Source organism: Saccostrea cucullata, unplaced genomic scaffold (assembly GCF_032062105.1).
Source record: "Saccostrea cucullata isolate Sc308-1 unplaced genomic scaffold, CSIRO_AGI_Scuc_v1 ctg462, whole genome shotgun sequence".
NCBI classification, from domain to species: Eukaryota; Metazoa; Mollusca; class Bivalvia; order Ostreida; family Ostreidae; genus Saccostrea; species Saccostrea cuccullata.
In genome coordinates, this window is record NW_026931071.1 from 361,198 (window position 1) to 383,405 (window position 22,208).

Below are 22,208 nucleotides of genomic sequence, written 5' to 3' on the forward strand. Positions count from 1 at the left end.
GAAAATTGACATTTCTAAATGTGCTATCTGTTTGCAATTCTTAAAGAGAGTTGTATGGTTAAAAGTTTTCTTGCTCACTCTTATGTAGCTTCCAAAGAACAGTTTCTTTAATGATGTTGAATTTAAGGCATTGTTTTCTATTATCATATCGTAAGTTAACATGTTTCCCATGCGCAATTTTGATAATTTTTTTAAGTTTGAAAATGAATTTGATTTAAAAATTCTGATTGCGTTAAATGATATATTTAAATAATATAAGTTTGGCAAACAGTGTCCTTGTCTCAGGAATCGGGATGAATCAGATAAATGGTTTATAGCAATATATAATTTCTTCAGTTCAGGAACAAGTGATTTATTAGCATAATCACACATATTTGGTAAAGTGAACAGTTCGTTCCAAGTCAGATTCAACAGCTCAAGTTTTGAGAAACCGGACATATTTATACTTTGAATTTCGTTTTGACTTAGATCCAATATTTTCAAGGATGGAAGAATTTGAAAAGAAAATCCCTCAACGGTTAAAAGATTCCACTTCCTCATCGTTAAACTTGTGATATTGGTCTTTTGGAGACTTAAGAGAAGCCTTTTTGGTAAGAGTCGTGAAGGATTGTAAATGTTCGAAATGTTGAGATTCTTTATTTTGGACCCACTCAGACTTTTCAATCCTTCCCTGACGGTTTCCGGCGTTAAATTATTTGAATTAAGATCAATCGAATGTACGTAAGGGATCAGAGAAAATGCTTTGTGCGATATGTTTTGAATGCAACATCTACTCATAATGAGTATTTCAATCTTTGACTCCGATATCGATTCAAAAAATGTATCTGGTACATTGACAAATATGTTCCCTGATAGGTCTAAGGTTGTAATATTTTTCGGTAGATTGAGGAGTGATATGTTCGTTAAGTTCTTGTTCGAACAGTCTGCTTTATCCTTGTTAATGAAACAGTCCATGTGAGGAAACGGGTTCCACAGTAAGTTCCCAGGCAGCTGTGTTAGCATCCACAACAGAGTGAGTTTGATAAAATTAATCATATTTTAATCAATCCTGTAAACAGAAAGAAAACATAGGCATGTTATGGTCAACAATTTTTTGCTTTTTATGATTATTAATATTTTTGTCAATATTAATTTGTAATAAAAGGGGTATTAATTTTTTTTTAATTTCATTTATTTTCAAAAGAATAATTTGTTTTCACGAGGTTCTACGATTATTATTCTTCAACAAATATATGTCATAATCAAACTAGTGCTAATTGTAACGGGGACCGTTACAGATGTTCCCCAAACGCTCCCCATCTCCCTTTTGGTGCCATATTCCCTGTAAGCTTCATTAAATAAGACAAACTTTATGCATTTGAGACTTTAACAACGTTTACCCAGAAGGGTACAAATTTCATTCAAATTTAGCACTGCACGCGTGCGCATGTGAATGCATGTGCGTAATGACCATATCATCTTTTCTACACAATCTGTATACTTTAATATACTAAATATTAAAGTATTTAATCCAAAAGTATTAAAGAATGTATTTTTGATTTTATTCATTTCACGTGCACGCACGTGCATACATGAGCATGGTGACATACCTTCCTGTAGAAGTCCATTACATCTATCTATGTTCTAAATCCCACTCCGTTTGGTTGAAAACCAAGGGAGTTATAGCTGATTAAAGTTTCAGCCAATCAGATTGCAGCGTACGTTCACGCATGTGTATTGATGTGCATGGTGATCATACCTTCTTGTAGAAGTCCATTATATCTATCTATGTTCCAAATCTCATCCTTTTTAATTGAAAACTAAGGGAGTTATAGCTATTTAAAGTTTCAGCCAATCAGATTGCTGCGCACGTACACGCACGTGTATGGATGTGCATGGTGACCATACCTTCTTGTAGAAGTATATTATATCTATCTATGTTCCAAATCACATCCTGTTTGGTTGAAAACCAAGGGAGTTTTAGCTATTTAAAGTTTCAGCCAATCAGATTGCAGCGCACGTGCATGCACGTGTTTTCATGATAATTTTTATATATCATTTTGTAGGATATCCTAATGCATGGCTATGTTCAAAATTTCAAAAGATTTCATCAAAAAACAAGAAAGATATTGAGACTTTAGTTTCAGCCAATCAGAGCGAAGCGCACGTGCATGCGCGTGAGATCTTTCTATTTTGACCATGTCTTATTGTCTATGCTACTAATATATCCTTATATTATGAGTTTCAAAGCATTTCATCAAAAATGTAAAAAGTTACGCCGATATCAACTAAATCGTCATTTTTCGTGTTGCACGTGCGCGCTCTTGCAAGCACGTGCGCGCAAAATGACCTTTGTTCGGCAAATCTACATAACATGTCTACTGACCCTAAAAACATTTTACCTTACTCGGATGTGTAGTTTACAAGATCACTCGAAACAAAATTTTCCCAGGAATAATAATAATAATAATAATAATAATAAGAAACAGAGTAAAAACAATATGTTCCCCAACTTCGTTTGGGGAACATAATAAGGCTATGTTATGCATCCAAACAAATCTGCTATAAATGCATTTGTCACGTGGTTAAAACAGAGGCTCTTTTACTTGGTCAATCTATTTAATCATTTCTTTTAACATATGTAGCAGATACTAAACAATAAAAACTTAATCATACTTTAGAATTATCATTGAAATTTGGATTTAAATAAAACAGAAATAGCAAATGCATAATTCTGACTATAAAAGCACCCTTTTTTCCTAATTTAATGTCTCCTCTACACTTGTTTTAAACAAAAGTAATCGTATAGACTTTCATTGTACTTATTAAAGATGAGAAAAAGCAAACATTGTACATATTAATTCCATTTTAAAAAGTAGGAACAAAGAGTCATGTACTGCGAAAATAAAATAAAAACTTACAGATAAATCCCTTGTTTCAATGGAAAGAAGATTCTTTTATATCCAACTAGAATTGTTGATCCAGGCGAATAAATCTTCCAAACTGGGAAATATTTCCATTCCGTTAGACTTAAGTATTTCTAGATGTGGTAATTTACATATGTCCTCCATAGATATAAATTACTGTATCCTGCCTTTTAAATAAACAAAATACGGTATTTTCCCAAAGCGTGTATTTCAAATGGTTCTTTTAAACACACGAGGTAATACCGGGAAGCTTGAATTGAAATTAAATGATATGTTTCTTCCTTAAATACCTCTGATTCATGGATTGAATTTGCATTCAAATATGTAGTCTATGTCAACTTCCTTTTGATCTCATCAATATAGATAGTGAATGTTCATCAACTTCAAGTGAATTTATAGAAGCAAATGTTCATACAATTAAAATATCATAGATTGAAAAGAATTTTTTAAATTCTAATTAAAAAAGACCACTCCAAGTTTTTTTTTATTATTACAATAGTGCTGTATTGAAGTTGAAGATAGCTTTTCACACTTTCTCCATGTTTTTATCCTTCCAATGAACATGTCAAATAATTGTTGATTTATTTGCAGAAAATCGTAATCTAGAAATACCAGTAAACTATTTCCATTTAATTGTTGTGTGTAGATTTACGTCGAGAAATTTTTACTCATATTATTATAAGAGATATAATCATTTTATCAGCACTTCGGATGGAACCCTTTTTTAACATCTCATCCGGACTTTATATACCCTAGTTGATTCGATACGCAAGAGCATGATCTTCGTATGAAGAATTTCTAAAACGAGGTAAATTATTGACAAACAAGTTTACGGAACAAGAATATCAACATTCTCCTTTAAAGTCATCATTTTGTAAGTTCTGTGGTCAGTACAAAGACTTTGTCAGCAAATACAATTTATCATTGAGTCAAATGCAGACTGACGTTTTTCATATTTATTGTTAGTCAATTATTTATAAACTGATTTGACGACGGATTTTTTCCGATCATGAGAAGGCGCACACGGCGGGTGTGACCGGTCGGCAGGGGATGCTCACTCCCCCATGGCACCTGATGCCGCCTCTGTTGTTTTGAAGGTCCGTATTTGCTCTGCTCCTATTTTGTATTGTTTTATGGCCTTTTCATGCTGAATACTGTTTATTATCTCCATGTGTTTCATCCTAAAGACACACAACTTTCACCCTAAAATTCCAAGTGCAAGAGAAAGGAACACTTACAACCTATTTTTTTCGACTTGGTTCTCTTGCGCTTTGACTTGGTCCCATACATTTTCTATGACGTAACGTGAACTTAATTGATGAATTTCACTTTTGTGCAGAACGGAACAAACTGACATAATATACTATATACTATGTTATTGCTTTTTTTTTAAATTTTAAATTAATATCCTGAAATAGAACAAAACAAAATCTTAATGGTATGCGCTTCAAACATTTTATCTTTAATATTTGAGCAAAACGATAAATTCTTATCTCTACTGAAAAGGTGAAATATCCAGATAGCCTTTTTATGTCATGTTATCAAATCCTCATTGATAGCATCCAGTCTGAATTCAACACCGTTTAATTTACAAAAAACATTTTTATCTAGCAATGTACACCCAAACCTGGACTTTCCCGCCTCAGACCGTGCATAGTGAACACCATACAAGATCACACCGAGAAATCACAATAGAGGGCTTTTTCCGAGGTGTCGCCAAAGTACTGCAATCCAGTTTATATGTGAATGCATCCCACAAGGACTCAAAACAAATTGTGATGGACTACTTCGGATCTGGTAAACTTTTATTAACTTTTTTAAAAGAGTATTTAGCTAGAGTTTAAAAGCATACTAGTATTTAATTTGATCCATAAAAAAACGAACCACGTGCAACCATGTTTATCTCTAATATTGTTTTGGAATGGATTATTTCTTTCCAAAAATGAAAATACTCACTAGCAAAGTTTTCAAAGAATTCTTTTAAATGTTCTTTAAAGATGCTGATGGATTTCAAAACTTTTACAATGTACTACTAACAATAATTGATCATGAAAACATGGTACAGAGATACAGACAAGAGGAGGCTTACGTTCATGTGAATGGCGAACAAATCTATAGAGGTAAATCATATAATTTTATAAGACTTTAGTATTAACCGTCACGTATTATCATTATTATTACATGACTTGTATAAATGTGGATATCTTTAAAGAGTTCGAAAGAGCATTTTCATTTATCAAATACTTTTCTCAACAGCCAACATGTACCTGTGTAATATTAGACTCCGGATAAAAAATTGTTCAAACACGTCCGCTTGATAAAGATTTTCTCCTGCTTAGTATTGGTCAGTATCTCTACACACTACAAGAATTCTACAGCAACACGAACTGGATAGAATTGAAGGGAGTGGCCATAAACAAAAATCTAGGTAAACGGATTTCTTCAAACCACGTTTATAATGTGAACACTGTCAAAGACTAAGCAAGCTTTAAAACATTAAAGATAAATAATTTTTTAAAAATGTTTTAATGATTTGAAATCTTTTTTAATAATTAGATGGTCTTTCATTGATGTAACTTGGAAATGAGCATTGAATATAATTTCAACTAAGGTTACGTGAGTTCTTCTCTCTGTATAAGTTATTGTACCCAACTTTGGGTATGAAGTTTCAGCTTTATCTGAAGACACTTGCAAGAACTGTGAAGAAGGGTAAGTTTTTATTATGTTGAAAAAAATTATTAAAGTTATTTGTCATCAGGTTTTCATAAAACAGTGAGCATTGTCTATGCAAAATATTTTGGAAGGCATCTTTTTTATTTCAAGAAACTGTCGAAATAATGACGTCAAAAATGGAAAACTGACGAGTGGATATCAGACTGGTCATTTTACAACTATACTACTATTTTCATTCATATTTATTTATATTCAAATTATTCAATATGTCATGTTTCAAAAATTAAAATTTGAATACCAAATAATTCCAATCTTCATTTTATCTATTGATTTCCTGTGTTTTGATTGGACGAGAACACGTTCCAGAAAATTTTTACACATCGATAAATTCTTTCAATCAGAACTACTTTCTTGATGACACTACTAGGTTATCGTATAAACAATGAAAGCAGTTATTTCTGGGTCTGTTCTGGCTAAATAATGAATACAAGAAACTTTAAATTTAATTAGGGCTTAAACAAAACTCGCAACATACTAGACTGCCTAACTGATGGACGCCGTGAAAATGTTTATGTCACTGTCCGATTACGAGTGTGAATTTTAAAAATCGCTGTCTCAACGTTCATACGTAGAAAATAGGCTCAGTCTGTATCGTTTTGACAGGAAAAAAAGAAACGTACCTCCAACTCTTGCCCTATAAGCATCAAATTCATATAAACTTTCTATATTGTTCCTCAATATTTGAATAAACAAGTGCAAATATTGAACGCGTCGTCTGTCTGCAAGTTTCGCTATGAGAGTTGTTGTTTATGTCAACATGGCCATGGTCAAAGACGAACTATTCTGAAGTAAACTCGTTATTACGATATTTGTTGACTTAAACAGCATTCCATTTGTTGTTATAAGTTTAACTATCGATTGTTTTGACAATTTAAGTTGAACTCTATCGAAATTCAACTCGATTACGTTCCTTTACGGTAAAATGTATTCCTACGCCGTCCAGAAATAACGGATTGTATGGAGGCCTCAAAGAGAAATAATTAAAATATTTTTTAAAAATTCGAGATTGGAATTATAAGAATTAAACGTTCTATTTGAAAAATTTATCGATGTGTAAACTCTTGACATTTTACTCACAAACTTAACATAAAAGTCCTTCGCACTTTTATTTAGTTTGTGAGTAAAATGTCAAGAGTTTACACATCGATAAATTTTTCAAAAAGAACGTTTAATCCTATAATAAACTTCTTTACCATTAGTTATGTTTATAGCGCTTAATATCATTCATATTCATATTGTAAAATTCCAACTTTTACATACTTTAAGTTTTAGTAACAGAATATTTTCCCATCATAGATCGCGCTATCAACAATTTATTATGCATACTTCAACGTATTTCATTTTAAGAGCCGAGTGACTATCAGTCACCATAAGTAAGAATACCAAAGATATTTTCACAAAAATATGTGATGTTTACAGCAACCAATGTTTGTCTTATAGACAAATGAGCGGGTGGATTTCAATGATCAAAATGATAGAATTTGTGTCCCTCGCTGAAGGGAAAAAAGAAGAGGATGCTTAGGTTGGGGATCGACTGATTATCGATTTATATTTACATCCACTGAATATTTTCTCCTTTATTTCTTAAGAAAACCGATTGCGTTAATCACTTCATGAACTACATTAGGCATGTCGCCTGTACAGATTTCTTGATCAGTGGCTGTTCCATCAATGAAACGTATAAAGACGTTCGCATCATTAATACAATAATTAATCTATTTAATCCTATTTAAATGATTATTTAAACAGATATAAATATAAACAATAAAATGTCTTTCTTTGTTTGTTATTACTGGAATTAACGGTCACAGCTATTGCAGAAAAAAATTACATAACCCGCTTACGCGGGTTATGTTTTTTTTTTTGCAACAACTGCTTCCGTTAATTCCAGTAATAACAAACAAAGAAAGCATTTTATTGTTTCAATTAAAGATTCAATCATGAAATATAGCCAAGGTTAATGTCATATGTTTTCTTTATCGTATGTCATTGTGTTCAGGACATAATTTATTGAACAGTTGTCGTATATGATAATCAGTAACCCAGTTTACATCTACGTTGTGATAAACAACCATTAAAAGCGCATGTCAGTCTTATCAATAATAAAGTGCAGAACAAGGAACCATCTAGATTCTTTACTATGTGGACTCTTTATATTTCATTGACTCTGGTCTTCCGTTTTCTTGCAATAAATGGTCAATTAAACGAGGAAAAAAGGATTCAGGAGCTTGAAAAAGATCTGAAATCTTTACATAACTTAGTTGACGAGCTACGTGAAGTCATTCATATCCAAAATGATCGCATCAAAGTTCTGGAAAAAAGAACCTTTAAACTAGAAGATGCTAATCGTGAATACACCGTTAACATCTCGGAACTGAAACAAACAACTGCCGCCTGCTTGGAGCAACAAAAAGAGGACACTGCGCGGATTAAAAATATTGAGGACGCAGTCCAAAAGATGCAGTACGACAGAACACCAAAAGACGACTCATCTGTTTTAAGAAGTACGCATATTTAAGCAATATATGAGAGCAGAAACTTTTCCTTTTCCATTTATGAAAAATATTTACATCCACTGAATATTATCTCCCTTAATTATAAAGAAAGCCATGACCGTTTATCAGTCAGTTATGGAATCCGGATAGGGTCATGCAGTTCACTATCGCATCATCGAGGTTTGGGTCGATAGTGCGATAAAGCAATAGTTCGATGAGAATGAAACGATGGTGCGATAACGATGACGCGATGGTGTGATAGCGCGATGACGATAATGCAATGGCGCGACAATGTGAAGGCGAAGACGCGAGGGTAATGCGATGACTCGATGGTGCGATAATGAACTGCTTGGTATGGAATCCGGATAGGGCCATGCAGTTTACTATCTCACCATCGAGCATCGACTTATAGGTCGATGGCGCGATAATGCGATGGCGCGATAACAATGAAGCGATGGTGCGATGACGATGTAGCTATGGTGCGATAGCGCGATGACGATGATGCGATGGCGCGATAATGCAATGACGATGGTCCGATAGAACGATAGAGCAAAAGTGAATATCGCTTCATCGTCATCGTATCATCGCACCATCCTCATCGCACCATAGTGTCATCGCTATCGCACCATCGCGTCATAGCAATACGCTTCATCGAGCTATCGTACCATCGTCATCGCATTATCGCGCCATCGCTTCATCGTCATCGTACCATCGCTTCATCGTCATCGCATTATCGTGTCATCGCATTATCAACCCAGACCTCCATGGTGCGATGATGCGATAGTGAACTGCATGGTATGGAATCCGGATAGGGCCACGGAGTTCACTATCGCACCATCGAGTATCGCCTTAAATGTAGCTTAACGATGAAACGTGCGATAATATGGAATCCGGATAGGTATGGAATCCGGATAGGGCCACGCAATTCACTATCGCATTATCGCACCATCGAAGTTTGAGTCGATGGTGCGATGACGCGATAATGCGATGACGATGGAGCGATGAAGCGATAATGATGAAGCGATGGTGCGATAGCGCGATGACGATGACGCGATGGCGCGATACTGCGATGACGATGTAGCGATGGAGCGATAAAGCGATGACGCGATGGCACGATAGCGATGCTGCGATGCTGCGATACCGATGATACGATAACGCGATAACGATGAAGCGATGCTCTATCGTGTCATCATCAGTGCTCTATCGCACTATCGTCATCGCATTGTCGCACTATCGCGCTATCGACTCTTCTGCGCATGCGCCATTGAGAAGAGAAATGGCGTCAGGTTGTGAAAGTATGAACAGAATACATATCAGAAATAGATCTTACTGGGTGAATTAACTTCACTTAATTGGCATAAAAATTAACCACGTCTTTATTGCCAGACACATAACAAGTTAGAAAATTGTTAAAATATAGTTTGATAATCAAGATAAAGTTAACAATACACTCATGTTGTGAATGATGTAAAAGAAATCGAAATCCGCGTGATCTAGATTTTGGTTTCTAAACGGGGGGGGGGGGGGATTAATACTGTAGATTGGGAAAAAATTACGATGGTTTTACTTTCACTATGTTCGCGATTCATTTTTTTCCGCAAAATTAAACCCATCGTGAATGCTATCATTAACTATTAAAAGTAAATGCTTATACGAAATTTAAATTAATTTCTTGCATCGTGAAATCAGGGACCTATATACTAGTATATAGGTCCCTGGTGAAATTAAACCTATCGCTATTGTACTTTCTGAGAAATCGTGAAATTTTAGCAGCATTAAATACAGTATTCACAATCAAGAAAATTTAAAGAAAACACAAAACAAAAATCTTCCTCCCTCTCTTCTCTTGGTACTTCGTGTTTGTTATTTAAAATATAATTATCAAATACAAAATTAAAGTCAGTTTATTATCATGGGCAATCAAATCTTTGCTCGAATTAACTACCTGCTGAGAATGCCATCCTATCTATATAGTCGATAGAGCGATGGTGCGATGACACGATGTCGATAGCGCGATAAAGCAATAACGATGACACGATATAGCATCGCTTCATAGTTATCGCATTATCGTATCATCGCTATCGCACCATCGCAGCATCGCTATCGTGCCATTGCGTCATCGCTTTATCGCTCCATCGCACCATCGCTTCATCGCCATCGCAGTATCGCGCCATCGCAGTATCGCGCCATCGCATAATCGTCATCGCGCTATCGCACCATCGCTTCATCGTTATCGCTTTATCGCTCCATCGTCATCGCATTATCGCGTCATCGCACCATCGACTCAAACCTCAATGGTGCGATGATGCGATAGTGAACTGCGTGGCACTATCCGGATTCCATAGGGCCACGCAGTTCACTATCGCATCATCGCACTATCGAGGTTTGAGTCGTTGGAGCGATGAAGCGATAACGATGAAGCGATGGTGCGATAGCACGATGACGATATTCACTTTTGCTCTATCGTTCTATCGCACCATCGTCACTGCATTATCGCGCCATCGCATCATCGTCATCGCGCTATCGCACCATAGCTACATCGTCATCGCACCATCGCTTCATCGTTATCGCGCCATCGCATTATCGCGCCATCGACCTAGAAGTCGATGCTCGATGGTGAGATAGTAAACTGCATGGCCCTATCCGGATTCCATACGATGGTGCAATATTGAATATCGCTTTATCGTCACTGGCGCACCATCGTCATTGCATTATCATGTCATCGCTATTGTATGGAATCCGGATAGGGCCATGCAGTTCACTATCGCATCATCGCACCATCGAGGTTTGGGTTGATAATGCGATGACACGATGATGCGATGACGATGAAGCAATGGTGCGATAACGATGAAGTTATGTTGCGACAGTGCGATAACGATGAAGCGATGGCGCGATAATGCAATGGCGATGATGCGATAGCACGATGAAGCGATGGTGCGATAACACGATGTTGCGATAGTGATGGCACGATGGTGCAATGACGATGACGCGATAGTACGATAACGATGAAGCAATATTCACTTTTACTCTATCGTTCTATCGCACCATCGTCATCGCATTATCGCTTGATCGCATCATCGTCATCGCGCTATCGCACCATAGCTCCATCGTCATCGCATCTTCATCGTTATCGCACCATTGCATTATCGCGCCATCGACCTATTAGTCGATACTCGATGGTGCGATAGTGAACTGCATGGCCCTATCCGGATTCCATACTATTGCATTGCGTCATCGCACAATCACTTTATCGCATCACCGTCATCGCATTGACGCGCCATCGCATCATCGTCATGCACCATAATGTCATCGCCATCACACCATTGCACTATCGCTCCATCGTTTTATCACACTATCGTCATCGCATCGTCGCGCCATTGCATCATCGTCATCGTGCTATTGCCCCATCGGTTCATCGTTATCGCATCATTGCTTCATCGCACCATCGACCTAAACTATGATGGTGCGATGATGCGATAGTGATTTGCAGTTTCCGGATTCCATACCGTATCATGGTATGCCAAGGGTATGTATGGAATCCGGATAGGGCCATGCAATTCGCTATCACACCATCGAGCATCGGCTAAAAAGTCGCGCGCTAACGATGAAGCGATAGTGCGATGATGATGGAGCTATGGCGCATAGCGCGATGGGGATGCTGCCATGGCGCGATAACGATGGTGCGATAGCACGATGAAGCGAGTGAATATCGCTTCATCGTCATTGTACCATCGCACTATCGTGTCATCGCTATCGCTATCGCTTCATCGTGCTATCGCACCATTGTTGTTGTTCCATCGCATCATCGTCATTGCGCTATCGCGCCATTGCTCCATGGCATCGATGATGCGATAGTGAATTACATGGCCCTATCCGGATTCTAGTAGTACTAGAATACTAGTAATTCAATTCAGAATTTCAATTTCTTTCTTCATACAGAGAGAATACTTGGACCGACAACAGTTCCATCGGAGGGCAATGTCGCTTTCTATGCCTACATGTCCACCAGCCTGGTAAATCCGAGTAGTTTTCACACTCTGATCTTCGACACAGTCATAACAAACGATGGCAATGGTTACCATCCAAATACAGGAGTTTTTATTGTCCCTGAATCTGGTCTCTACGTTTTCACATGGGTTATGAGGCAGTGGACTCATGCGACACACGGAACAGAATTGATGGTTAACAAAATCAGTTCTGGTTCGGTATTCCTGCATTCCATGACTGACGACCACAGTGTTACGGGACTAGTTGTCATTCACGCCAACCAGGGTGACGATGTGTTTGTGCGCACTCAGGTTGACAATAACTATGGAAATATCGGGAGTGATTATCACGGAAAGACATCCTTTGCTGGCTGGAAGATAAACTGATAAATGCATACGTTCGCGTTTTATTTTATATGTACACAAAGAAAAAAAAATAATAAATAAATATAACGGAAAATTGAATTTATTTAATTCATGAAAGGCTTTGTTTGAAACATGAAATGTCATTCCTTTTCGCCATCTAATTCACCCTGGGTAGTGCTATCCGTTTCCGTCCTTTCGTCTTTTGCTGTACGCTGGTCGATCGTAATTTGTTGAAAATGCTACATGGCAAATGATTGTTGGTCAACCAGTTATTTATGTGGTCAACCAGTTATTTATGTGGTGGGCGCCAGATAAAATATTTTTACTACCTGGCACCAATTGGCTTCCGTATTTTATAGAGTATATACACCGACTTCGAACAGCTCCGTTAATGATGGCAAATTAACAATGTTTATTTAATTAAGGAATACGAAATAATTATATGAATTTGTTAAGAATGAGTTTAAACAATTGGTCCATAATAGGTGTTATATTTTGGAAAAATCAAATTTAGTTTAAATTAGGGATGTCAAAATGTTTATTTTCCTTGGTCGAACATTCGATTGCATTATTCGAACGATAGTCGACTATTCGGAACATTCATCGATAGCGTATTTATAAATCAAAAACATCAAATGCCTATACAGTGTATTACACACCGACATTCAGAGGAACCTAAAGTAAGAATAAACACACACTATTCACACGTCAGGGAATATTATACACCTAATTACTGGCTATGAGGACAATAGCAAGTTTATCGTTCCCCAAGACAGCAAACTATTTCCCGAGGCGCAGCCGAGGGAAATAGTTTGCTGTCGAGGGGGACGATAAACTTGCTATTGTCCGAATAGTCAGTAAATAGGTGTTTTATTATACCGATGCTGACTTAACTTTTGTTAACTTTTGGGAGTCCAGGGTACACACAATTATGATATTCCATATTATACCGATGCTGACTTAACTTTTGTTACGTCATTATACATACGCGTCACAATCCGTATAAAAACAGAAGTTTTCCGAGATGAAAAGCGAGGGAAACAGAATGCTGCCGGTGAGTAGTTTGATGACTATTTCACCATGGGCAGATAGCACAAAAACTATTTCACAGTAGGGGCTGTTTGGAAAAGATAGCATGTTTATTCGTCATGTTTTTATATTGAACAAATTCACAGAGGTATAATAAAAAGAAATATACACTGTTTATAAACTGTATGCATTCACTCAAACAACTTAATCCACAGGAAATGAATTAACCTTTCTTAAATTTAAATAATAATTGACTTTGAATAACATGTCTTTATGGCAAGCCCTTTTGCTATTTATTCGGAACATAAAATTTATCTTAAAATTATAGAGGTATCTCTCATTTAAGAGAGATATCTCTTAAAAGATAGAGATATCTCCCAACTTAAAGAGATATCTTTCATTTTATAGAGAAATCTCCATGAGAAAGATATATCTCTTAAATTTGGAGAGATATCTCTTATACTTAGAGAGATATCTCTTTCATTAGTGAGAAATCTCTTTTTGTAAGAGGGATATCTCTTCCACTTAAACAAATATCGCTTTCTCCTTGCAAGATATCTCTTTCGTGAAAAGAGATATCTCTGAACGTTAAAGAGATATCTCTTTCACTTAGAGAGATATCTCTTTTACTTTGGGAGATATCTTTCCAAGTTAAAAAGATATCTCTCAAAGTAAGAGATATCTCTCAAAGTGAAACATATTTATTTCAAAAGTGTCCAAAAGAGATATCTCTCAAGCAAAAAGAGATATCTCTTTATTGCAAAGAGATATCTCTCTTCATTATTTTTATTAAAATTGCGTTTTAAATGACTTTTTATTTTTTTATTAATGATTTTTATTCACGGAAGAACATTAAAGTATTTTGAAAATTCGACATTTTCATGATATTCTTAACTCGGTCCATTGCATTTGAGATTTTATGTTTACTTTTGTTTTCCTGAATATTAAACTTTTAGCACTGATGTTTATCAACAAAGGTGCCATTATTATTTGTTGTTTCAAACAAAGGAATAATAGCATTTTTGTCTACATAGTACATATATTATTCTAGGTATTATAAATGAATGGTAAAGAATCAGAAAAATAGAGTGAAAAATAAAAGCTTCATTAAAGCGTTTGTAAAACTTGTTAAAAATCCAAAAGAAATATTCACTGAAATGTGTGAAATATACAGCAACCAATGCCTTATTTTATAGACAAATGAGCAGGTGGATTTCAATGATAAAAATTATACGTATAATGGGCATCAAAAATGGGTACCGTCCTTGCTAACAGAAAATTATAACAACTTATGTACTGTTTGCCAAATTTCAACAAATAATATTTGATGATGTATAATTGACTTTAAGACACATAGCAAATTTGATAGACATCATTTCGGGAGTAGTTTACACTGTTTTTAAGAAACGTTTGACGGTAATAAAGCTTAGTACACAAAGGTCACCCTATATTTTGAAAAATGAATGAAAACGACAGAATTATTTTAAAATATCAGTAACTGTAGTTATCCACGTTTGTTTGAAATTCAAACAGATAATGAAACTTAAATCTATTGCTTAAAACACTCAAAACAAAATTTACCATAAGAGGAACTTGACAAAAACAACGAAGGTCTGACAAGAGCAAAGAATTGGAAGAGCACAAAGACATATTTATTTGCAATTTTCTTAAATAGAAGTGGTATTGTTGTTCAAATTCGTATTCGGGGAGACAAATTAATTTTTGGAGGAGTCTAGAAAGCAAATTTTTTGCAAAAAAAATCAAAAGGTGTATTAGTGGAAGGACCCAGAATCAGGAATCAACTACATTAAATATCTTCATGACAGCGTCCAATCCCGCAAGCCCTGAAGAGTAAAGGAGTTTTGGGGATAAACAGAAAGTTAATGTTTTTTCACATTAACAATATTCGCCAGATCTTTGACCTTGTGACATGTTTCTATTTCCAAACTTGAAAAAAAAAACACCTTTCAGAAGGAGGAAACAAGTCCAGTAAATCATAGGATCCGCCATTTTCCAGTATACTAAGGGTCATACCCAAAAATGAGTTCTAAAAACAATCAGAAATTGGATAAGAAATGTTGCGGACATGTGTTTTAATTAAAAGCGTCTTTTGCTTCTTTCCGAGCACCGAGGATATTATTTATTGAATAGCCCTCGTACTTCCTGTTTTGCTTTCGTTTGAAAGGGGATCTCATTATTTTATTTTAACGATCACTTGAAAAGAGATATCTCTTTCATTAAAAGAGATATCTCTATAGCTTAGAAGGATATCTCTTCTTGAAAAATTCAAGAGATATCTCTCTAGCTAAGAAAGATATCTCTTTTAACCTTGTTGAAGAGATATCTCTCTAACTTTAAGAGATATCTCTCTCGCTTAAAGTTATCTCTAGCTTATAAAGATGTCTTTAAATAAAACATACATTTCTCTTACAAAAAGAAATATGAATTTTGTTGATAAAGATATCTTTGTAAGGTAAAAAGATATCTCTATTAGGTAAGGAGATATCTCTATAAGCTAAAGAGATTTTTCTCTATGCTAAAGAGATACCGGGTAATTCTCTTATTGAAAGAAAATTTATATTTCGCGAATAAATAGTAAAAGGAAAGACGAATAGGGCCACATAAAAAATATTTTTATCTCGTAATTACGAGATATTTTCTCGTAATTACGAGATAATTATCTCGTTATTACGAGAAAAAAATCTCGTAATAATGAGAAAAGATCTCGTTGTTACGAGAAAAGATCTCGTAACTACGAAAAAAGATCTCGTTATTACGAGTTTAAGACGAATAGGGCCACATAAAAAATATTTTTATCTCGTAATTACGAGAAAGGATCTCGTAATAACGAGAAAAGATCTCGTTATTACGAGTTAATTATCTCTAAGAAAATTCAAGTTAAGTATCGAGAATCTTTTCTCGTTATAACGAGTTAATTATCTCGTTATTACGAGAAAAAATCTCGTAATAACGAGAAAAGATCTCGTTATTACGAGTTAATTTTCTCGTTATAACGAGAAAAGATCTCGTAATTACGAGATAATTATCTCGTTATTTTACATTACATTTTACATTAAGAGATCTTTTCTCGTAATTACGAGATAATTAACTCGTAATAACGAGATCTTTTCTCGTTATAACGAGATAATCAACTCGTAATAACGAGATCTTTTCTCGTAATTACGAGATAATTAACTCGTAATAACGAGATCTTTTCTCGTTATTACGTGATCTTTTCTCTTAATAACGAGATCTTTAACTCGTAATAACGACATCTTTTCTCGTAATTACGAGATAATTAACTCGTAATAACGAGATCTTTTCTCGTTATTACGAGATCTTTTCTCGTAATAACGAGATAATTAACTCGTAATAACGAGATAATTAACTCGTTATAACGAGATCTTTTCTCGTTATAACGAGATCTTTTCTCGTAATTACGAGATAAAATTTTTTTTTTATGTGGCCCTATTCGTCTTTCGTAAAAAGGGCTTGCCATATGTCTTTGTTTTAAGGTTTCATTGATAGTGATGGAAGGAAGAGACAGCCGCAGTTCCGAATTCAGAAGTTCACGAAACATAAATTGAAAATCTGTGATGGTTGAACTCCCCGTTGTTCACTTGGCTGGTTAGAATTTTTAAAAAATGTGTTTTTTCAAATGGGAAACATATTTCTTTTTGCATTTCTTAAATGATTTAATTCAAAATAATTTCCGTTACAACAGAGAAAAAGAGTTACGATGAACCAATTCATGTGACATACACCATAACAAACAAGGGCAATTCACTAATTCAACTTACTACTACAATTAATGGTACGGATGGAAATTTGCCGGATGGAAGACTATCCGTTCAAGTGAATCTTTCTCCTTTCGATAATTTTACGTCACTTTTTCTTTTGAAGGGTCAGATGTCTTCTCCCTTACTGTAAGTTTAAATAGCTCCACAAAATTATTTTCTTTTTCTTTTTTCATAAACAAAAATAGAAAATTAAGTAACTTTTTTGAAATTTTATTAAAAGGAAATACTCCATTGATGTGACGACAAATGGAGATTTGAGAGTGTTACAAAGAAGTGAACAAACTGTCATGGTAAGTATATATTCAGAAAGAGATGTTAAAATATAACCGCCCCCTTTCTTCTTTGATTACGGGCAATTGTTCTATTTACTTGTGGAAAGCAGAATCCATTCTGCGGCTTTCTGGCGTTAACGTCACAAACATTACGTTGTCGTCTGCTGCAAGTTTATCCTACGTTTCCAATGATTCAACAATCGTGATGGCTGTTAAGTATGTAAAATCCATTTCATATGACATAAACCTTTCTGAGAGAAAATGAAAAAAAGTGAACTAGTTAGTTTTGTATGAAAGAAATGCCATACGTTGCTTCACCTGGTACAATAAAGTATTTGGACAAAATATCGAATATTTAAAAATTATTTCAGTAGTTCTTGAAAAAAGTTTATTTTTGTAACCAAAATTTGCGATGATTTTTTTTATTTAAATATTTTTGTTATATAGAGGTGATTGCTGTATTCCATCCACAGAAATTCAAGTGTTTGACAGCGATTTTTATTCTGTTGTAAAATCAGTGGATTTTTCTGGAGGATACGCAGTGCAATCAATTCCAAGCAAGATAGCTGACCAAGAAGTGGTAATATATAACTTTATAACTTTCATATTAATGATTTCATTTGTTTTTCTTGTACATTTACATCCGAAAGAAAATCATTACGCTCATCTTAGCGTCACTAAATGTGCTTAAAAATGAAATTCATGCATCGTAGTGTAATTGTTGCACTGATGACAATTGTGATAAGAGATATACGTGTCTTTTGGACACATTTTTCTGAATGCATGGATTTTCTCCTATCTATCACAGGTCTTAAAAATACACTTAATATCTTTTTTTTTTAATCAGAAAGACGCAATTTGATTTTTTATTGTCCTCTTCAAAGATAAAATACAGGTGTATAACCTTGACATGATTATATACTTTAATACTTACTGAAAAAATTAGTACTCAAGTTCAAGTTTAGTTTATTCCTACAACCTAGAATATTTTTATAAATATGGAGTTCAATAATACATGTACCATAAATAAACTTAAGATTCAATACTTAATATTTTGTGTAATTGAAAGCACTGAAAAAATATTTATTCATATACTAGTATAATAAATATTTTTTTTTATTTAAAAAGACTTAAAATTCTAAAAAGAAACATTACTACACAAGACTTGTAAATAACATTTTTAAGATAAAAACTTATCTTTGAACATATTTTCAAAAATCCAGTTTAATTGGGTGTGGGATGGGAATTGTTAAAATCTAAATAAAGTTTTAAAAAATCCTTTTTTTACGCTTCTTGACACATTTTTACTGAAATAAATTCTTGAATGTTAAATTCCAGTTTTATGATGCAAATTAATAAAGATTTCGAAATTATATATTTTTATAATTATAATTATCAATTAAAAATTAATGCAGCTTTGAAATTGCGATATAAACGTGATTTAAAAAAAATAATCTAAAGCAAAATCTATTTATATTTAATAAGATATATTGGAAAGAAAAGTGACTTATGATTGATAGATTTTTCCTGTTTAAGATATTCCTGTTTAAAAAAAAGAATGCTACGTCCTTACATGTATTCAGCAAAACTTTATCTAACCGATCTTTAAGACATTATTGTGAAAAATATGGCGTAAGTATGAGAATAATGTTGAAATTTTAGGGGCCTTATTTTTTTTTTTAAATTTTAAGCTTGCCGTTTATAAAGATACACTATTAACATCTAATAAAACATCTCAAGAAAACTGATGTTTTATTGTTGCTAACAATTATTTATAAAAAAAAAAATAAAATTACATGTATAACCCAGTGGATAAAATCTTCAAAAATAATAAAATTTTGCTATATAATTCCTCTTTTAATAAATAAATTATAGATAATTCATAAAGTTGAACCCTTTAGAGGGTCCCTTAGTTGAGTGTGATAATTAGATGTTTGTTTTGTCCAGTAGACGTTTAAGGAACACACCAGATAGATATTACAAAATACATAGACAACTTTATGCCTTCCATATGATAATGGTGCAAATTTAAAACCAAGTTTCCCGCAGCTCTGTTATTTTTCAGATTGAATGAAAACCAAGAATGAGTATTGTTGTAAATATGTCATTTATTAATGACACAAATGAAACACATGAAATTTGAGAGATCTTATGACTTTCTACAATTTGTATCTACACCTTGTTATGGATCTCCCAAAACTTTAAAATAACATCATGACAATACTCAAAAAACACAAATATATCAAACATTTAAGCTGAAAAATAAGGTGGCAACAAACAATAGGCCACCAAACAAAAGAAATTATCAAAATACATCCCAAAGTAAAGTTTAACCTTAGGGACGGTTGTACGGGGAGGTGGAGGGTATGTTTTTCTACAAAAAATGGTGTGTACAAACACTTGCAGCATCCACCGGCGATAACAATCACGTGATATATCCGACGTTAGCTCACAACTAATCAACGCAAAGCCCCAAAACCTGAGACTATGCATTACATAACGTCCTAGCTCTGAAACCTGATATATACATGAAATATACTAAAATCACTACATTCTAACCACAGAAAATGGTAAATTACATATGTATGCATAAAACATATTATTGTCAATAATATTACATTATGCCTTCCATATGATAATGGTGCAAATTTAAAACCAAGTTTCCCGCAGCTCTGTTATTTTTCAGATTGAATGAAAACCAAGAATGAGTATTGTTGTAAATATGTCATTTATTAATGACACAAATGAAACACATGAAATTTGGGAGATCTTATGACTTTCTACAATTTGTATCTACACCTTGTTATGGATCTCCCAAAACTTTAAAATAACATCATGACAATACTCAAAAAACACAAATATATCAAACATTTAAGCTGAAAAATAAGGTGGCAACAAACAATCGGCCACCAAAAATCCAACTACATTGGATTTTCATGTTGTTTTCATAGTCATTAAAATTTTGAATTTGAATTGTAATTTGTTAAGAGAAGGAGACAAGAACTTCGAAATGGGTTTTAAAACAATTTATTAGTTTATATTAAATTCATACATTAAATAAATTACAAGACTTTGAAAGACTTGTAGAAGAATCCAGTATATCGGATATCGCATAATCATAAAACATTGCATCGTATGGAACTTTTTGGCTCAATACACAGCCCTGCTTTAACACCTTTATTCCATGAAAAGAATTTTTTTGAATACTAGTATGACTCCGATTATAACTGTGAAAGTCTAAAGTAAGATTACAACCTTTACTACTGGGCAATATTCATGGAAAAGGCCCAAACATTTCGGGTTATTCATGCATATTAAAGATCTAGTATTTAGAGAAAATCTTATTTAATTGGCAATATGAAAACTAAAACTGCAATAGAATGGCTGATTTACATTTCGTTATCGATCGTTATGGCAAATCGATTTTAACTTAATACATAAAACTAAATCCAAACTATGCGATTTACTACATTTTTACTTTGCAGAAGGAAACAATCGCATTACCACTGCTTATTGGAGGTTTAGTTGGTGGACTAGAACTGCTATGTGTCTTGATTGTCATCATTGTGAGAAGAAGTAACAAAACATAGGAAACAAAGCTCTAAATAAAGGCTTCTATATTTATATGTACCGATACAGGACAGTTAACTAATGCAATTATAACTTGAGCAATTACTAATGAAAGTTATTTTTGTCGGTTATTCTAACTTTTATATTTCTCTATGTATACTAGTTCGTTTTTTTGTTTTTTTAAATAAAGTTTAACATAAAACCTTTCAATGCTTTATATATACAACAGGCAATTAGGGTATCATTGGGAACCGTATCTTTTTTTTTACTATCTAAAATATTTATACTGAAACATTAATAAAGGATTGGTTTTTAATGAGTACTATGTTTTCTCCATTGTTATCATCCTCCTAACAATAAATTACGTCATTCTTAGGTACACAATTTTCACTTTCAAATATCATGAAAATGCTTGTTAAAAAAGACAAAAATCTTAAATAATGAAACTGTAAAAGTATTATACTTTAATATTCTCAATCATTAGTAATTCAGTGTAGCTTTTAACAATATGAACGAGACTAAAGAATTTGGAAATCTATTTGCACATAAAATTCTTAATCTTTTTCCAAAACAATTTCCTTCCGTTTAAATTAGATGTCCATTCCACACTTTCAGCTTCTTTGAGCAACGTTTCCAGTGCTGCTGTAAAATGTTTGGAATCAATATTATCCAACAGAATCAGGAGAATGTTGTTTTTGTTACCGTCTGCTAATTTCTGATTGGCTATTATAGTTTCAAATTGGCACCATTGATCTTGCATGAAATTGTTTGTTAGAACTAGCAAAAGTTTTCGACTGGCCTCCATATTTTCAAAGATGTTATCCACATGAAATCCAACAGGCAAAAAATTTCGCTCATGCAGACAAAGCTTGTAACTTTCTTTTTTCTCTAGAACGTCAACTAGTTCAGACATTATCCACTTCCGGTCACGTGTATTGTAAGCGACAAACCCGTCGTATTCTTTTAAATCATGGTCAGTCAATCTATGGTATCCTCTCCGTCTTCCATCCAGGCAGTTATGCACATAAAACAAAATATCCCACCTTAACTT

At 34.0% G+C, this 22,208-nt stretch overlaps 1 protein-coding gene across 1 annotated transcript; it reads left to right on the forward strand.

Annotated features, from left to right (window-relative positions):
- The first annotated feature begins 7,712 nt into the window (after nucleotides 1–7,712).
- LOC134231310 (uncharacterized) lies at nucleotides 7,713–12,570 on the forward strand. The gene is made up of 2 exons (XM_062713247.1): nucleotides 7,713–8,143; nucleotides 12,074–12,570. Exons 1-2 carry the CDS (start codon nucleotides 7,780–7,782, stop codon nucleotides 12,505–12,507), a joined length of 798 nt encoding a protein of 265 aa, XP_062569231.1. The 5' UTR covers nucleotides 7,713–7,779; the 3' UTR covers nucleotides 12,508–12,570.
- The last annotated feature ends 9,638 nt before the right edge of the window (nucleotides 12,571–22,208 follow it).

What these genes read in the sequence shown, in the direction of transcription:
- LOC134231310 (XM_062713247.1), top strand. Translation starts at nt 7,780, where the DNA reads ATGTGGACTCTTTATATTTCATTGACTCTGGTCTTCCGTTTTCTTGCA. An exon ending in CGACTCATCTGTTTTAAGAA is followed by an intron (nt 8,144 to 12,073) that starts GTACGCATATTT and finishes TTCTTCATACAG; the next exon opens with AGAGAATACTTGGACCGACA.